A 20,068-nucleotide genomic window follows, 5' to 3' on the forward strand; every position below is an offset into this window, starting at 1 on the left:
ATAACTTTTCTAACATTTCTGCAAAATCCAAAGATATGTGACAGTGGAATTGCGCATGAAAAATTTCTACGATCTCCCTCCAACATTGCTCGGCGTGTTGAAAATCCTAGGTTAAATTCTGGATTACTACCATGAACCACCGGTCACACATTAGCATCAGCGTTATTGGCATTGTTTCTTGGTCGTCTTATATTATACTGATTGTCGTCGGGGCTATTATAATTGTCTTTCATAAACATCATTGTGGGTCCTGCTGATTTTGTATAATCATCAGAGTATCTTGCTAATCCTATTATTGTTGTAGCAACGTAAACATATTTCTGATTTTTTTTCCATGGATCATATAGGTGGCGCTATCAAACAATGCCACTGTGCCGTTGTTGACAAAACCAACTCGTACTTCATTTGCATATACAGTATCCTCTGTTTTTATAATTTCACCTTTTACCTCAATAAAAGTCTCAGCGGGTAAAAAGGATCTGCTTGTATCATGGACTTGTAATTCAATTCTTTCAGCTGATTTGGTAGTCGTGCGTCATAAGAATAAAATTGATAATCATGTACAGACTCTTATTTAAGGACTGGTGCTTCCATATCAAATGCTGTGTCGGATATGCGCTTAAACATTTTTATTATAATTTTTTCATCCAACATGAGGATTACCGCCTTCGGAAAACTCCGCTTCCTGATATTAAACTTGAAATATTATACCCTGCTTCACTGGGTCTTTGATCTGCTAGCGATGCCAGATTTTGATTTGCAGCTCGATTTATTATTTTATTGACATTTGCAGGCATAACTTCAGTGCTTGGTAATTTCACTGGTTGTGATTTTCGTCGTATTAATCGTGCTAGTCTTTCTTTGATTGCCGAGAACGCCTTACCACCAACGTTGCCGATTGCGCCAGGAGCTTTTTCACAAACAACGTCAATAGCTTTCATCGATAGTTGTTTTGCAACAGGTGCTACTTTTGGAGCTAACCTTCTGAATAATCCCTGAACAACATCATCAAGTCCATCTCCGTAAATCGCTCTGTAGGTTGGTAATCGTGAATTTATTACTCTGACCATTACAGGCCACGCTGACTATTGTGCACGATCATCTTATTTTACTTGCCATTTATCTAATTGTGACAACTAGTCACTTAGTCAAGGTCGTCAACGAGTTCATCAATAAGTTCCCTGTAAATGCTAATATCCATGATACCACCTGTGAATAATCGTTGACAAATATCAGCTGCTTCATTAATTATTTCTGGAGAATTATTACCGGCTCGTTTTCCTCCTATGATAATTTCTAGTCATCCTATGTCATCGAGGATATTGTTGGAACAAGTAACAAGACCACTCCCAGTAAAACCACTTCCAGTATCACCTGTGCCAGGTGCATCGTAAAACTCTTTCTCCTCAATACGAGGTGGAGCGAATGAAGTTTTTTTTATGATCAAATATCTCCCGGTAACAGATGTTTTTTGATTATCTTCAACTTCTTTTTAAATTGTGCGAATTTCTCCTTGTATTTACCAGTGATTCTTTGTATATTTTCAAATCCTCGAAATATAAAAGGAATCCATTTTTCTTCTGAAACATCGGCGGTGGTTGGATATAACAATTTATCACGATCTTTATATCCATAAGCGGCAATCACCCTAAGATTCTCCTGAAGTGGTCTGTAATCCTCTTTGGTAAATTGAGCTGGTGGTTTTGAAAGGGTTTTGATTCTGGCGTAACACGTTTCTTTACATCACTGACCTCCTTGTGGACTTTATCAATACTATCAAATATTTTGTTGTATTTCTTCACCGACGGGTGGAGGTTGAGCTGCAGCTACCTCAGTTGGAAGTTCTCGTAAAATCGTTTTTGTTTTCTTAGTCCTCGCTGATATTTTTTCAGTTTGCTCAGCAGTTTGTTGTACTAACGGAAGAAGACCTTCAGTAGCCGTTGCAACTCTTTCAGTAACGTTTGTAACGGGTTTAAACAATTGTTCTTTACCTTCTGCGAATTCAACTTGTGCTTCTTGCCGTTCTTGTAGTTTTTTTCTGAAAGAATCTCACAGGGAGAAATTTTTTAATTGCTTCTAGTCGCTCTCTAGCTAATCTAGCTGTGTAAGATTCTTGCGCTGGGGACATTTATTTGATATAATTTTATTTTAATTGATAGTAGCAACGAGGGCGAAGTCTCATACTCGGTACCCAGTCACCGTGACCCCCCCCCCCTTGCGATTTTTTTTTGCGATTTTCAGGAAGGCTTCCTTTTGCAATTCGAGGGTGAGTCAATTAGAGTCTATTCGCCCTCTCTGTTGCTCCGAACAAGCGAGTGACTGCAATTATCGCGTAGTTCTCATGCACTAACGCTCTGTTCATTATCATTTCACTTTGATTTATTTATGAAAATGTCAGAATTTGTGGTTGTTCTTTTCTATATTGTTTTACGGCACATCCAAACAAGTAGCCTTTTGAGCCCTGATACAGTTGGAACAGACCACAGCAGCGGATCCCGGCTGTTCCAATGGTAGGATTCGAAGCTGTACTATTTTCATCGTGAGTAGTGTGTGTGTGTGTGTGTGTGTGTGTGTGTGTGTGTGTGTGTGTGCCTGGATCGAATGACAACACAACACATGGTGGTGAAAGATGATAATTTATATAAAATGAATGAATAAAAATAATATCGATATAACAAATACAGTGATTCTTTCACACTCCAAAACATACGTCTCATTCAGATACTCTATCCAAACATTCACAAATAGGAAAACTAAAAATGATTCAAATGAAAGTGAGATTCAAATAATCTCCTGAAATGTAAGTGAGATTCACATAATCCCACGTAATCAAAAATAAAGATTCAAATAATCTTATGTATTCAAAATGACTAAATTGTACTTAATTGAAACAACCAATTGAAACAAACATGACTCAGTCATTTGTACAGCCATATGATTTATACATATTTGTAAAACTTGCAAAATGTGTCCACTGACAAGCCACACAGCTCTCCCGAATTCTTGGGTTGACCCTCACTTGTATTGGCCGTACACACCCTTCATTGATACACCACGCGCACAAGTTTACAAACTAGCGGTTTCGTCTTCGTATGGCCTTGATGGTTACATCATCTTCCATATCGACACACAGACTGATAGACAGATAGCCTGATATACCTGCACACATATACGCACCGACAGCATACAGTTCTCCTAGACTTGGTTGGCCCACTTGTGTTGACTACACCTTCCCTTCATGGATCCACCATGCGCACAGACATAAGTATATACATACGTACATACAGCTCTAGACAGCTACAGACAGCACTAGACAGCTTCAGACAGCCATAAACAGCTTCAGTCAGCCCTAAACAGCTTGTGTCAGCCCTAAACAGCTTTAGACAGTCCTTGATAAGATCAGTGTGTCAGTTAGAAACGGAACTTGCCTTAAATCCGCAGGAGAGTGAGTATTAGTCAGGGTAAAATACCCGTGCTTACCGTGCATTTAGTGAATCTCGCCGCAGTCTTAACTACGACGAGGTACATGTTAGTTCAGTTGCTTACCAAGAAAAACAATTATTCAATTATTCACCATAGGTACCGTTGTACGTATGTACGACGAAAATGATCAAATCGTTCTAAGGCGATACCAAGTTATTTCTTGCCTTATTCTGTGACATATATATATATATATATATATATATATATATATATATATATATATATATATATATATATATATATTTCAAATTGACACCTATATAAGAGACCAAAATTAATATCCCTTGATACCACGTTGCATGTATGAAGGCGTGATTAAAAGAAATAAAGTTATAATATAGGATGACTCAAATATAATCAAAGAAAGTAGAGATAAAATCGTCTTAAGCAAAAGTCGAATCCGTTCCAGTTGTAAAGGAACTAACATAGCTCTCGTACAGATTAGTTAATATAATATAATACTATGAAGGAACACTCAGTCAGATCGTATAACCACTTCATTTCCTCTTGGAAATGCAAGGTATATACGTAATTATAAACTGGCACTTTCTGATCTCAAGCATGTTATTTGCTTCCATCTTGATTTGCTTCTAGTCTTTCGTCTTGCTGTACTTTTCATCTACCTTATTGATGAATAATTAAACCATTTCTTGTGTTGATACGCAATAAGTGAAAGCGAAACCACTATGAACATCATGCCATCTTAAAATGCATTATTTTAAAAATATTTGATGACAATGAGGCAAAGATGAAAAGAGACAGAGAGAGTAGAAAGAATAGAATTTTACAAAATGTATATTCGTTACACCGCTGTTTTATGATAGTACTGCATTCATTCGAAGCAATTCGTTACCTATATAACTCAATTGTTATGAACCTTTGTAACATCTTTTTATGGTTTGTTTCTCAACAGTATTGGACGGCGCTGGTGTTTATTTTTATACTCCGTTTCCTCAGGGTGTGTTGCCTGTTGTATATTGGTGCTATATTTTACCAGTGAATTCAAAATCATACCAGGTATGGTCACAACACTCGGCTTCTTTTCCAAGTTGGGCGTCACGGCAACCTTGTCATTGGCCTGTCTCGTAACTCTAGAGATGTACCCGACTGTGGTTAGGTAAGTGATGTTATACATTCTTGTAATCTTATTTTTTGTTTTATTATTCAGATTGTTATAAAAATTACTATTCAAACACTTATGGGAGTTGCAATCTTTTACGGTTTTCCTAATGTTCATGGCAACCAAAATTTAAAGTAAATCAAATTATTTATATATAAATATACTTTCAAAATAATCTTGGAATTTAATCGTAGAGCCAATGTTCACAATCAACAGTATGTTTATTGTTTTTTTTCAAATGATTCTAGAATTACTTTTTTTATCCAGTGTGAGCGGATATTGAAATTAGATTTTATGTTTGCTGCCGGGAATTCTCGGAGATCTTCACTCTTACTGGAACTTAAGCGGACAAGATGGCAGTTTTCTATTATTAATCTAAAATGTGAATTTAAGAGGACGTCTTTTAAAAGTCTAAAAACGACAATGTGTCCATATATCTAACATGAAAGAGCCAAATATGCGAGCCAAGCTTGCTGAGAAGTTTTTGTACTGACAGATTTCATGTAACTTCAATAAGTTATGACATATTGTGGCACGTGCTCGTTTTTAGCAGGTGCTAGATATTGTTACTTTGCTGTTTAGAATTTTTGTGGCTGTTTTCAGCGAATAATTGTACAAAAGATTTAAAATGTGATGTTTGTTTCACCGAATAAATAAGATCCATAACAGAGTTAATAAGTTAAGTTGGATACCGCTAACACTTACTCGTGATACCTTGTTTCTCTCCATAATTGTGCAAATGCAACACCCCAGAAGATAATGGCGACGACTACGGGCACATCTGGTGTCATTGTCCAACTATTTGTGACATAACAACAATCCTCTTGCTTTCCGCAAAAGTGTTATCTAACGAGCATGCTGCCGGCGCGGCGCCCATGGCCTATGGTACCGCCTGAACTTCGCTCTCTATTTATGCATTTTGAATATCTTATTTTTATTAAATATTATATATTTATATGGTATATATAATTTTTTAAAATACTGTACTTAATGTATTAACACAATCAGTTTCATAAACGTTTGTTAGATCACGCGGACTTTAACAGAATGAGGCTATTAAGACCCATTCGGAACTGCCTGGGCATTGCTTAGATGTTTCATGATACGGGAATTAACATTAGCCCATAGGTGTACAGTATGTGCCACTATTGAGTCGAATATGAAATCTTATGTTAAAATTGTTTAACATGCAGGGTAAATTGTAACATTGTTAGAGGTTGTTACATGTTAAAATATGTTCGAGTTAACATCAAAATAAAGCAAAGTTTACAGAGCATTAGGGGAATTAACATTAGCTCGTAGGTTTACATGGAAACGACACAATAGATCCAAATGGGAAATCCTATGTTACTTCGAATTGTTATAGCCCGTTTCAGTGTTTGAAAATTGTATCGAGCCGTAAAGGAAATGTAATGTTAAATTATGTATCTACCTAACAACACACACATAACATTCCAAATATAACCCACTCTATCCAGAACCTGCTTTTGGGTTACTGTCCAAACACCACCCCCCTACACTCTAAGGCAATGGATATGGGTCTTTTTATATACACACACTCTTTACTTATGTACACACAAACACTAGTATACACATAGATAGGAACTGTTTATAGACGCTACTATACCCTCTCGCACATAATGTATGTAACGTCGCCCTCATAGTAAGATGGGTGGTTAATTGGATTTGGCTGGTGTTATCCAGAGGATGACCTCCCTCGATGTTATAGCCGGGTGGGAGTGAAAACGAATAGAATTTCAACAGAGAACTGAACAAGAATACTGGGAAGAAACAAAGCAAGAAAAATAATAAAGTTAATCAAAACAAGTTAAATGTGGCAATTCCAATTCAATCTAAATAATGTCAACATAAGTTAATAGCAATGTCCGATTTGGATTTATTCCATCATAATGAGTGGTGAAAAGAGCTCAATGTCCACGACCGATTTGCACAATCTTCCTCCCTTGACCATGTGTGTATCAACGTCTTCCTGTTTGCTCGACTTCCTATGATTTACTTTTTGTTCTTTCATTGACTTCTTAGTCTTTTTTTCTGACCTCGTGCTTCTTTTCTTTCTCTCGGACTTCCGTCTTCGTACTCCCGTCTCTCTCCCAGAAAGCTGTTCCTTAATGTTGTTCTCTTTCAGACCTTGTGCGTCCTAGCACTAAACTCTGTCTTTTCTCACAAGACAGCCACCTGGTCCCTTTCTTGTTTAACAAGGAAAGCACTATTCTCTTTATGCTTCATCCGGTGCCAAAAGTACTCCTTTTTCAGGAAATTAAGACAAAAGAATTCCAACTAAGGTCGTCACTTTAAATTCACATTGCTTCTAGTACGCCTTACTTTATTCTGTCCAATCGTTGGCAGCTGTTCCTAAATTTTCCCCAACATAATTTCTTCTGTCAGATTTAGACAGCATAGAATCTGTGAACTACGGGGTATATCAATTTCCCTTTGAAAATGATAAATTGACATATGTTCGTATCAAGCGGTTATGGTTGGTAGCTCAAATATTTACATTCTCAGGAAGTGTAGCAATGCCCTTGGCCAAATTTCACTCAGTCATAAATTCTAGCCTTCAAGTTTAAACACAGACACTGGAATGGGAAAAAGAAAGGTCGAAGTGACTCTTCACAAAGACTTTTCTGGCTCAAACGAGATTACATTTTAATGCTCAATGCATTCAACTTTAAGGTTCAATACAATTCAAATTTCGACACTTCACACTTACAAGGAGAAGGATTTTCAGTTTTAGTGTTTTTAGGGGAAAGACATAAACATAAACAAAAACATACAAAAATACAAATTTTTGACAAATATGATTATCATTTCTTTCTTTTAGAGATCTTATTGGCTATGAAAAGGGCAGTTGATGTTTATTAACCGAATTATATTAACACAGGTGGTATGGCTTCACTAATCTGGTTATTTTTCTAAAACTTCATTTAACGACAGGTCCGTAGACAAATACCCACTTCAGACACCGTTGCTTCTCGATATACACTTTCCTTTTCCATATCGCTGTGTCTGTGATCCTGGTAATGACCCACTATGCCTTCACTACATAGGATAGTCGGGATTAAACAACATGCCGTAACAGTGGGTTGGGACTCAATGCTTTTCCGCATTTTGTTTGAGTTGTCTTGAGAACAGGTGAAAAAAAGAAGGATGCCCTAAAGTATATAGTATAGGACTGGATCCAAATGGAGTGAAATGTACCATCAGTCAAAACGTGTGCTACAAAATTCAATCAGAGCATGGTGTCTTTCTTCCAATCAGAAGAGAGTGGAAGATTGACGTCACGTTTAGTATATTGGCGCACGAACGTTCCTACGCTTTACCATTGTCGAGCGTTTCAAGTCTAATTCCTGTGGCTAATAAACGAAGACATTATATTGTGGTACGCCTGCAGCGGCTAAATCGTATACTGGGGGCGATAGTACCATGACATACGACTACAACATTTTTCTTCCGGAAGAGAATGACATGTTTAGATATGGCTGATTTCTAGTCTTCTCAGCAAGAACTTTATGACTGCAACGATTGTATCACCTTCACCTCCTCCACCATTACCATTGGTGGATCATTTCAGAAGGAAGCAGAGAGAAAACTTCGATAATTTTTATGCAAGGACAGAAAGAAGTATTTATTCAAGAAGAAGAAGAGGAGGAGGAGGAAACAATTATGAACGGTAGTAGGAAGGCAGTGAAAATGAAACGGAGAATCTGTTAACATTACATTTCGGCGAAGTTGAAGTATATGGGACAAATGTTTCAGACTTCTTATTGCTTAACTTAAAGAAAAGGTTACCTTCACGTGCCAAGATTTCTAAACCTTCCAACCACGCTCACTGCCATTGGGATACAAGCATCGGTTGTAGCTGTTACTACCTCTACCACAGCAGCAACAGCTGGAGTAGTACTTAGCCGTGGAAAGGGATCAAGACAGTTAAAAATGATGTTAAGTCCTTTAGGTTTTTTTTTATTGTTGTGTGTGAATGTGTGTGTGTGTGTGTGTGTGTGTGTGTGTGTGGTGGGTTTGTTATTCAAATAAACGCCAACGGTCATGTTCAGTGTCATCTCCACCTCTTCGGAAAGAGAAAGAGATACTACTCAATGATTGCCAAATGAAGCAACTGAAATCCCTACCCATGAGTCAATTGTGTGCGTATGTAAGTGTAAGTATCTTGACCATAATAAAATAACGAATCAAGACAAAGAGACACGCTTTTTCTTTGGTATATTTTGTTTGAAAAAGAACCACAATGAAATTTCATAACATTACAAGGCATGGGGTGTTCCTCTTTAGTGTCTTCCAGTTTTATTGCTTTCTTTAATTTTTGGACTTGTATAGGTTTTTGTTCTGTTTCTAAGAATGATTTTAATTTTGCTTCTCCTCCTGCTTGTTTCTAATTTTTATTAGCACACTGAAGACCAGTGTCCCTTTTCTTGAAAGTGATAACAGAGAGAGAGAGAGAGAGAGAGAGAGAGAGAAAGAAGAGCCAGGAGACTGACAGACAGAGAGTGTATAAAGTCAGATCTTAATTTGTAATCAAGATTAAAACGATCCTACTATTCTATTGAGAAACCAGAAGAAACCAAGAGACAACCGAAATGTTAGCACAAATGGATGTCATTGATTTTGTAGATGGCGTAGGTGAGCGTGAACCAACACTCTTCTCCGTTAACACAAAATCAAGATAGTCAATATCCACCAAGAAAGAAAGCCGTTTAGCAGCTCCTAACAGCTTTTTATGTCTTATTTCATGAGTATTACCCGTTATAACATTCGTGAGCTTTACGCAGCCACTTACTGCGGATATGTGAAAGAGCTATTAGCACCACTGTCTGTGATCACTGCCATACTAAAGTTGAGAATTTACCCAAACAAACAAATTCTTGTAAAGCTTCATAACTTCTGTGGTTTTAATGGTCACTTACTAATGCAAGCATTAGCTTGATTACAAACAACATGGAAAAATACATAACGTTAAAGCTGGACAAATTGCAGTTCATATAATCGTTACAGTTTCTGACTTCGTCGTTGAACACGTTAGTGAGCAATCTAACGGCGGGGAACCCTACGATCACTCGTAGGTATTGCCCAACCAACGAGAAAAGGTGGGTATCCATACAAGTACATGAGTGATTGTGACAAATTTGCTGAAACTCATTTGCCACCGATTGAAACATTTCATTCATCGCTGTCACGTGAAGGTATTTCAGATAAAGATTACACTCATGCAAACAATGTTTGGTTCGCATTCTAGCACAAAGAGATGCGTGACTACAATGGTCTGTATCTGCGCATTGAGGTGTTGTTGCTCGCTTATGTACTTGAGAAATTTCGTAACTCTTCCGTGCAGGTGTATAAGCTTGAATCCGCACATTACTTCTCGTCACTGAGAATGGCTTGGGATGCGTTGTTATCAAAAACTAAAATCGAGTTTGAATTATAAACCGATATTGATCGATATCTCTTCATTAAGCAATCACTTGGTGGTGCGATTTATATGCGAGTCACATATATGCGCGCGCAAACAACCAAAAACTTGGACAGGTACGACCCCACTGCCCACAACAGTTACATTATGTATCTAGGTACCAAAAACCTTTTGATGACAATGATCCAACCGTTGCCGCTTTCTTGGTTTCGTTGGATTGATTGCGCACAGATGGACGTGCAAAACACGTCCACGATTAAAACGTCAATAATGACCACCGATACTTTTTGGAAGTCAACAACACCCTGAACATTTCCTGATGTAAACAACGAACATCCGTTGGCACCAGAAGCATTGTCAGTGCATGATACATAGGTGTCCCAAAATCAGTGCGCGATCGTGGATGAATCCGGACGTAAAGGCACTGAATGCACCAAACTTGTACTAGCACTTAGGACGAACCACCGTGATGTATTAAAAGTGCAAAACCATCCGCTGTATCTGCGATTGGGCATACGTGTAGCCAAGATCAATCGAGTGCTTGAATTTCGCCAGCACTCACCGTATATCCAGATGAATACGGATCTGATAACTAAGGTCGCAAATGACTTTGAGAAGGACTTTTTCAAGCTCATGAACAATGCTCTGTTCGGAAAAGCCATCGAGAATCTGCGCATATGAATCCGCATATATATTGTCCTTGATAGTGAATAAGACAAACTTCAAAGGCTCATCGCTAACCCGGCCATAGAGTCTTGGAAGATCTCTGATGGTGGACTTGTTTCTATCACAGTAAACAATCGAAACCAAAGCTCACAAATCCAATCTTGTTGAAGCTGCTCAAGTACAAGTTTTACTATGACAAGATCAAACTGTTTTACCAGGATCGGGTCAAGATGTTGTACATCGACACTGACTCGTTGCTGATGCATATCACAACTAGTGATGTTTACGCGGACATGGCTGAATCAAGTTTCTAAAATTAATTTGATAGCAGCGAGTTTTTGGATAAACATCCGTTTTTAATATTACTAACACATAAGGCTGTTGGTAAGTTCTTGGGAAAACAAATCAAATAATATGTGAGACTACGATTGAAAATGTATTCGATTGTTATCGGACCCAAAAGCATTAAAAATGTACAAGGTGTCCTACGTGCATACAGATACCGAACAAATTTGTTTCCGAGTGGTTGCAAAATGAACTTCTTCATCGAAAACCTAAAGATATTTAGACCTATGTCATTAACACAACCAAGTCATGGAACAGGAACCCATTGGGGTAGCTGTCTACATAATGAACAATCACATTTTGGACTATTTTCATTCTTATGGCTTACCTCCGCTGGAAGACGACATCAGTCACTTTATGAGAAGAAATACTGTGTTGACTACATTCAATGATGTGAGATTACAAGAATTAGATTCCATGATTGTGAACACTATTGTGAGTATTTTCTTCTCCAACACAGTCTTGGATTTCCCTTAGAACATTTAACAGCTTGTTTTGATTCTGAGTTAATCAAAATGATGAAAAAATAGATAGTTTTGTGAATATTATGGCTAACTCTTTCTTTAACTCAGAAATAGCGACCTGTGTGCATCGACGGCACAACGACAGGACATTGAATTATTAGAAATCTGGCTTCATAACGTTATTAGCCTTGTAAATACATTCATGTCAGTTTGTATTCATGCTTTGAGTTAGAGAAGTTTCTTATTATTATTAAACATCCTGATTTGGAAAAGTAATGGTGTTGTTTTGTTTTTTATTTACTAAAACAAATTGTATTTAGATGCTCTTTCACATTTCTCTCTATCGATCTTTATCTCTTTTTTTATTCATTTTCGCGTACTGAATGGTAGGATTTTTTTTATAAAGCGAAGCATTCACCAGTCTGGCCACCACTTTTTTAATCTGCAACAGCTAAAGTGAGTAGAACGGAAAAACCGAATGAAACACAGGTGCATATGCACATGATTAGACACCATCTGCTTCAAAAGAAGGCAGTTAAGAATACCCACATCTTCTTAAAAATGACCCATAACCGCTTAGAAGGCAGAATAAAAGAGGAAAGCATCAGCAGAAGATGAAAATACAGGAAGGAAAATCTATGATAAGAATATTTTATATGGCATCAACAACAGCGGGAACAACAGCTCGAGGGAGGAGGAGGATCGGAGTGCAGAATCGACACAGAAGACTTCTCATTCTGCTTCACTAAGAAGCGTCATCTGCAGTAGTAATGCTGATAGTGAAACTGTAATGTGTTGAATTTTGAGTATGCATTGTACATTAAAATTTGATTACAGTCAAGCCAGCAAGGTTTTATGTGAAGGGCTACTTTGGCCATTTCCCATGTCAGTTGTTAAATTTCGTAGGAGAAGGAGAGGCCAGCATACGTGGCTAATTTGGAATTAACCCGGGCATCGCAAAGCCATCCTGGGAAAGTAAACATTAAGATGATGACCATATTCACTTAATGGGAATGTCATGTCGAAAAGTCATTTAATAAAAGGAAGTTGTTATGTGTCGTATTTCTCAGATTCGCTGTCAAGATCTGACGGAAGTAATAATTATCTTGAGGAACAATTAGGAACGGCTGATTACGATTCGTCGTTTTAACTTAAGGCGTACACCCTGGAAGAAATGTTGAATTTAAAGTTAAGACTTTGGGCAAATTTCCTCAGTCCAAGATTTTCCTGCAAGAGGAGTGAGACTCGTTTGACTCCGGGTAAACTAAAGAGTAGCTCTTTCTCGTTAAGTCAAGTAAGGGGACCAGGTGGTTATCTTGTAGGCAAAGTCAGGCTTTTAGTGCCAGGATGCACATTTTCTTGGAAAGAACAGCATTAAGGTACGCAATTTTAATTTTTCATGCAATTTTCTATTTTCCTTGTTTTGTTTTATGCAAATGTGATTGACATGCCTAGGATCCATACTATGCATCGTTTATTCGATTTATTTCATGAAAATCTGTTGATATGCTAGAGTTGTTTATTCAGTTTAGATCTTTAATTTTATAGTTACTAGTTCGTTGATAGAATTGACCGATTGCATGTGATCTAAATATTCAGATGTGCAGGATTTCATAGGGTTATATTAATTAATTTCATTTGTCTTTTAGGACGATATTGAGTATCGTGAGTTAACGATAATTGCATATTTAAATCTGATTTTTAATGCTTAAAGAATCTTGTAGGTTAGAGATTGCTGTGAGCTAGAAGTTAGTGAGTCTTATGCAATAGTAATCGATACAATGTATCTTACTGAGTGGAACTGAATAGGTTCAAGCTCTAAGGAGTTATGTGGTAGTGTATGCAGAGATATACGGGAATGTTTATTATATGCACCGCTCACATGTTAATTTCGGGTCAGTTGCTGTGAAGCGAGGGTGATGACCTTTAGAATTAGGTCAGACTTAGATGTACATTACAGGGGTCGTTTGTAACTAGAGATAACGATTGTACCTTACTCAAAATACAGTCTATATTTGTAAGGACCATTAACCGTTAAGATCACCTTATGTCAGAATTTATGCAGTGTTTAGATAGCTATTTTATGCTTTCTGGTTAACGAAAGTGAAATAATTTTATATACATATAGAAGGTGATACAAATAGACTGAGTGTTAATCTTGTCATTCAGGGAAATAGTTCTCTGGAACAGTCTAGGACAGTCCGAAAGTCGGAAGTCCGGATAAGAGATCGAGCGGTTAGGATAGAAGGATCAAGAAAGATCAAACGTATATACGTGAAGGTGGGAAGACGTGGGATACACGGAGACGAAGAAGGGAAGCGACGCTAGGTGATGCAAAGCAGGCGTGGACATTGCGCTCGTTTCACCACTTTCATTATCAGGATGAAATGAATCAATAATAGAACACTGCTGTTGAAATTCTGCAACGTAAATTTGTTTGAACTGAAATTGATACTATTAGTTTATGTCATTGATTAAATTGTTGTTATCTTATCTAAAGGAAGCTTGTATTGTCTTATTTCTTCTCAATAGGTCTGCTCAGATCTCTGTTGATGTCCTATCTATCTACTCACACCGGGTAATAAATTCGAGGGAGGTCATCCTCTAGATAACGATAGCCTAATCTAATTAACCAGCCCTCTTTACCAAGAGGGAACATCGTTACAGACACGTAGGCGTCCTGCAAGAAAATAAAATCTAGGACCACTCAATAAACTTAACGGCCCTTTCCAGGGACACCACACTCTCTAGAATGACAGCTATTGATATATATTCGTGGTATGATCCACTGATCTTCAATTGTTTTTGGGTGAGAGGGTGGGTGTACTTTTGACTTATGTGAGTAGAAACAAGAACTACAGTGATAATTTAGCCACGTATAGAATGAAAGAAAACCAGGAAGAACGAAGATATAGAGCAACTTTAATGCCTTTTTGCGTTGATTTTGTTGCGAATGTAGCTTTCTGAAATGAACCGTTTCGCGAACATATCGAGTGTCACACGTCTTGCATGTCAGAAAATAAATTCATTTTTGGCTTGACAGCATAACTTCTGAATTATCATCTAGCTAATTCATATTGTTGAACAGTTTAAAGACTGAGTCTCAGGCATATATTTGAAAAGTTGACAGTGCTTTTTTTCGCAGCGTTATGTGCCTTAATATGTGGTCTTGTCAAATATATCATGGCAAGTACCAGATGGTTCTTGTGATTTTTAGGTCTGCGGTACGCAACAATTAGAACTTCTTGAAATATACCCTTCAGGTATGTTCGGATTTTTGAATATGTTGACAATGCATCCGAATGATATATTGTAGGTTTGGGGCATCGGGGTGGAAAGTTACTACACACACACATACGTATGTATCCAAGTACTCATTTACTAATTATCCGACATCGTGATCCGTAAAATTAGTTTGTTTTTTATGCATGTTCGTCTTTTTTATGTATTTATCAAATATCGGGGATGGACACTTCTTACTTGGTACAACACGTGACCCATTGCCTTATATTTCGGATTTATAAATAAAATATGTTCAAATCGGAGGATCCAAGATTCGTGTTAATTTAAGGTATCCTCATCTCCAACGATCTGTTGTAGATGGTCCTGCAAACAAATATCGGAATAAAGTCTTGTCAAATTCTTTGTCTCATTCTTTTTTCAACATTTGTTGTTGTAATATTTTGTTTATCTGTATTTGACAGGACGATGGGATTTTCTGTAGGATTTATGGCGGCTGTACTTGGATACATTTTAGAGGATCAACTATACTTTATCGTAAGTCCATCTCCTCTATTTATTCTTCTTATTACATGATCTGGTTCCATTTTTGTGTGCATGCTTATCACCGCGACTATTTCTGCGAGACAAAATTTGCCTCGAAGATATGTCGACGCAGTAATTTACAGAAAAATCTTAAATGTTGGTCTCCGGATATTTCTTTGCAAATATTAATCAATTATGACCACCTCGGTTATTCCTACAATTGGGTTTTATCGCAGGATTGACCAAGAAGTTGCAAATAAAAAAATTAGTTCCATGCGCTAGCAACTTCTCCGTCAATCCTTTATTTCGTAAATAATATGGCAATAGTCACATGGAATATTGAGGCATCTATTTTGTATCCTTGGTTAGAGTAATATGGAACTCTTATGAAGCAGTTGTGTAAAACTGATTATCATTGGACAATCACTTCGTTAAATTGGCTGTAAAACTGACTGTCATTGGACAATCCCTTCATTAAACTGGCTGTAAAACTGATTATCATTGCACAATCTTTTTATTAAATTGGCTGTAAAACTAATTATCACTTGGCAACCACTTCATTAAATTGGCTTTAAACAGACCGTTTTAACCAATATTCTCATTATTCGGGATTTATGTCGAGACCTAAGGCCCATTTCTATGTTTGCCATGCATGAGAGCCGATGCTTCCACACAATCGGAGTAGTTTCCAGAGACAGCGGGACTTTCATTTATAGCTTTTGGACTGTAATTGTGTTACAACGCATCTATCTAATTAAAGTTAATTCTTTCATGCCTGTCTTGGCACGAAGCGCTTTAGAATCCTCGACTGTCCTCTGGTAAAGTCTAACGCATATGAAAGTCCTTGTTAACCGCATATACCAATTGCCAGAGTGGGGCTTGAACCTACGACCCTCTGAACCTAAATCCGCAGTGCATGCCATTAAACTCCGTATCATATTTAATAATACCTTTTTTCTACCATCAGGACACATTCCACTTTACGACCCAGTTCCTGATATACGGTGCACTTTTAGTCTCAGTGGGCCTTATTGCACTGGTATTTCCAGATACATCGTATAATCCCCTACCGGATATCCTGAAGTGTCGTCATAGAAACTTATGTACCCATGAGCGGGTGCGACTTGTCAACGGTTGGGCGTCCTAATAGAGACTATGATCATTTCGCAGCACTTCTTTTTGGATCCTTATTTTATGCTATGGTTCTTTAAAGGTTGGATGTTAGAAAAGGTACGTTTCTGTATGTTTCACTAAACATCTGTTCGTTTTTGTATCGACCGAACAATAAAACCCAATATACCACACTAATATCTCTTGAAGCCCAACATAGTCGTAGCCATTTAATAATTATCTTTTTTCTAGTATGTCATCGGTGTCTTTCATCTAATCAGAAACATGAAGATCGTTTGTGTGTGTCTGTGTGTGTGTATGTGTGTGTGTGATTTTGATTTTTTAACGTGGCTCTAACAATTTTTCAGTCATATCGCTACGATGTCTGCACTGTGGCAGCTTATAGTGATGTCTAGGACTGGGGCATGATGCCGCAGGCTTGTAACATCATGTCACACCCAGTTGCATTATCCTGACACCAGGCCGACCAGTCCTAACACTAACTTCTTAATGCTGAGCACCAAGTGAGGCAGCTGCTAGTACCATTTTTATAAGTTTTGGTTGAAACCCACGACCTGCCGCATCTGAGGCGGAAGCTCTAACCACTAAGCCAGTGCTATCCAACCCGCCGCCCACGGGCTGGTTTCAAATGGCCCGCCAGAGCTCGCGCAGCTTATAGTCGTTGCTTTTCTATTCTCTGCTGCGACCATCGGCTTCAAGAAAACCGTTTTTCAGTGGCCCATGGTGTCAAAAAGGTTGGACAGCACTGCACTAGGCCACCGGAGCGGTAACATGAAGTTGGAAACGCTTGTTTGTTCGAAGAGATGATTTATTCAGTATTTGTCCATTAACCTTGATCGTGTACAAATCTTTCTAGACTGCCATTTAGTTTATCACTATTTATTGATTGCAAATAGCACGTAAGCATATTTCTCATGATTGTCCAATATTATTCTTTGAAACATCCGTCTATCATATCGTTTGAGAACTTAGGGAAGATTGCACGATAAAATCCGAGTAAGCAGATCTTTTCACCCACCGGACACAGAACTATATCCCGTTTGTAAAAACAATGGATAATTTTTGGGGTAATTACCATGGTATCCGGGATACCCGAAAGAATTTGCTTTCACTATCTCTTCCTATTAAGTGTTCAATTTCATTTGTCTTTTTCATCCATCTGTCTGTGAAAATCTCAGACTAAACTAAATAAATAAATGTAAAGATTTCAGCAATTCTCTAGTATTTGCTACAAGCAGACATTAGTAAATACATTTGAGTTTTACACGTGTGTGTGTGTGTGTGTGTGTGTGTGTGTGTGTGACCAGAATGAGAGCCAAAAGGGTACCACCCCAGAAAAATTACATTTATCTTTTGCTGAGGCACTAAAATTATATATAGCATTGCTCTGTACATTTTATTCTCTTTTCTTCACTTCTTTTCTTTTAGAAAACATCAGAAACTTTCTTTGCTCCAGAAACTGACCTTTATAACGATGTGTTATCGGGTGTCATGATCTCAAACGTCAAGATGTTTATAGGTATTATAATTGCAAACACTGCTGGTATCATTGATTTTAGAGTGCGAATTCAACCAGGAATCATAGTTTCACGTATCAGAAACAATTTTCACAATCTTAAGCTCGCACTAACTTCTATGCATATGTTCACACAATACGACTGTAACAATGTCATATGAGTGTATTACTGGTTGAAATTCTAGAACTCATTGTTTCAATGACAAATTGATGCCTATTATACATTGCAAACATTTGTGATCACAACCTCAATCGAAGAACATATTCTTTTGAATCTGTCAACAACACATCTAATCCTGATAATACACGTATAAACGATTTTTGACGTAAAAGTATATGTGCAATGTCCATACCATTTAATATAGCAAAAACGTACTGCATTTTGAATGACGCATGAAAATGCTTCGTTGCCTGTCAAATATACAGTGCATTCTAATATAAATGACCCACGTCAAGGTACGAAGTTGTCCCGCTTTTTTTTACTCCGTTCAAAAAAGAAAGAAAAGAAATGAACCTGTAACGATTGTTGCAACGATATTCAGAATAAATTTGTGTTTGAACTATGACAGGAGCGGGTATTTGTGGATAGTTGATGATCAAAGTAATTTATTTTTTATAAGTGCATAATTAAATATTATGCATTGAACGTGACATCTGGGCATCACTGTTTCTGTTTAGCGACACAGTTTCCTGCATCAGCTTGGAATTCATGATGTGAAGCTGCCTACAACGACTTGCAAATTAATTTGTGTGAATTATTTTTGTCTGGATTTGACCGTTTTAACATAATATTTTATTTATTTATCGATTTTCTTGTATCACACACGTATTGATCTCTCCCATGGAGCTGGGGAAGCCATAAAGTGATTCCTATGGCGGCGGAAATCAGAATTCCCAGAAGAAAAAGAAGGAAAAAAACACATCGACTATGTGTATGCGACTACGCATCCTTGCACATGCCGGCAATGGGGATCGAATTCGGGACCGTAGTGGTGCGAAAGAAGTGTGTTACTGCTGCGCTACCCAGACTACAACTGAACTGTGAAGACTGGTGTTGATATTTGTTGAAATCCATTTTCTTTGCCGGTGCGGCAAGTTTCAAATTTTGCATTAAATACGTCCGATGGTTTGGTTGTTGGCAATGGGTTTTCTTTAAAATAAACAGAAAAACTGTCAGAAGATTATCGACGCAGAAGAGGCAACCACTATATTATTGGACGTACTGGAACCGGGAATTGAATCTGGGGCTGCCGAGGTGCAAATTAATCATTTTACAATTTCTGAATTGCTTTTACACAAATGTGGAATATCTTTGCAACCTTATCCTTTTTTGTTTTTGGTAAATGAGTTCCATAACTCTGTCACTGTTAAAGGAATAGTCGTAATCGAATTGTCATAACTGCATCTCTCTCTCTCTCTCTCTCTCTCTCTCTCTGAGTACATATCGAACAAAAACAGACCGATCGACCGATAGATAGCTTTTATGTCATTGATTGGAGTTGGTTTGTGTCATTATATCTAATGTAGACCATTCGTCAGACTCTAATGTATTGTTTGGAGTTATCGTGTTTATGTATTATATAATCTATCATTTCCCCTCGAATACGTTCATTCCTTGCTATACTGTATATCTGCAAAACATTATACAATATATATTTTAAGTACAACAATATGGTCTTTTTCTTCTTTGAATTCATTGTCCTCCGCTTTTAAGGTAAATGGACGCAAAAATGGTGTCCGTTCGTTGTTCCATCTCTCCTTCTTTTCGTCTTTTCGCATTGTGAAGACTTTAGCATCCATATTTATTATTAGATACGAGCAACGTCTGCTTCAAAGATTCATCTGAACAGAACCGTTGATTATATCAGATATGGTGAGCACATTTGTGTTATGTCCTTTAGTTATCATTTTTGATCACTATAGCATAGATAGACCACGATTATTTTTCCAATATACTCCCTATATTTGTTTGTCAGTACTGAACTTTCCAGCGTGTCAAAATCCTAACAAATCACATATTAATCTAATTTATATTCAAAGATGAACCCACGATGAAGTTCTTGTCATAGGTTAAACGACATTTTTGTTTGGAATGTAAACAAAACAACGTGCAGTGGGTCACAGATTTAATTTCC

At 37.5% G+C, this 20,068-nt stretch overlaps 1 protein-coding gene across 2 annotated transcripts in view; it reads left to right on the forward strand.

The window, feature by feature from the left end:
• The window catches only part of LOC149803269 (solute carrier family 22 member 4-like), a 172,757-nt gene extending 153,169 nt beyond the window's left edge, over positions 1-19,588 (forward strand). Inside the window, exons 6-9 of one of the 2 annotated variants that reach the window (XR_016420169.1) lie at positions 4,397-4,600; positions 15,226-15,298; positions 16,254-16,516; positions 17,846-19,588. Coding sequence is in view for 1 of the 2 variants with exons in the window: in XM_089952927.1 (XP_089809053.1) it covers positions 4,397-4,600; positions 15,226-15,298; positions 16,254-16,433 (457 nt within the window). In the remaining variant the exon portion in view is untranslated. Of the gene's footprint in view, positions 1-4,396; positions 4,601-15,225; positions 15,299-16,253 lie in introns of both variants that reach the window. The other variant, XM_089952927.1, reaches the window with a different exon arrangement.
• Positions 19,589-20,068: the final 480 nt, after the last annotated feature.

The sequence above is a fragment of the Sinohyriopsis cumingii genome, chromosome 3, assembly GCF_028554795.1.
Source record: "Sinohyriopsis cumingii isolate HCF-2022 chromosome 3, ASM2855479v2, whole genome shotgun sequence".
Taxonomy (NCBI): domain Eukaryota; kingdom Metazoa; phylum Mollusca; class Bivalvia; order Unionida; family Unionidae; genus Sinohyriopsis; species Sinohyriopsis cumingii.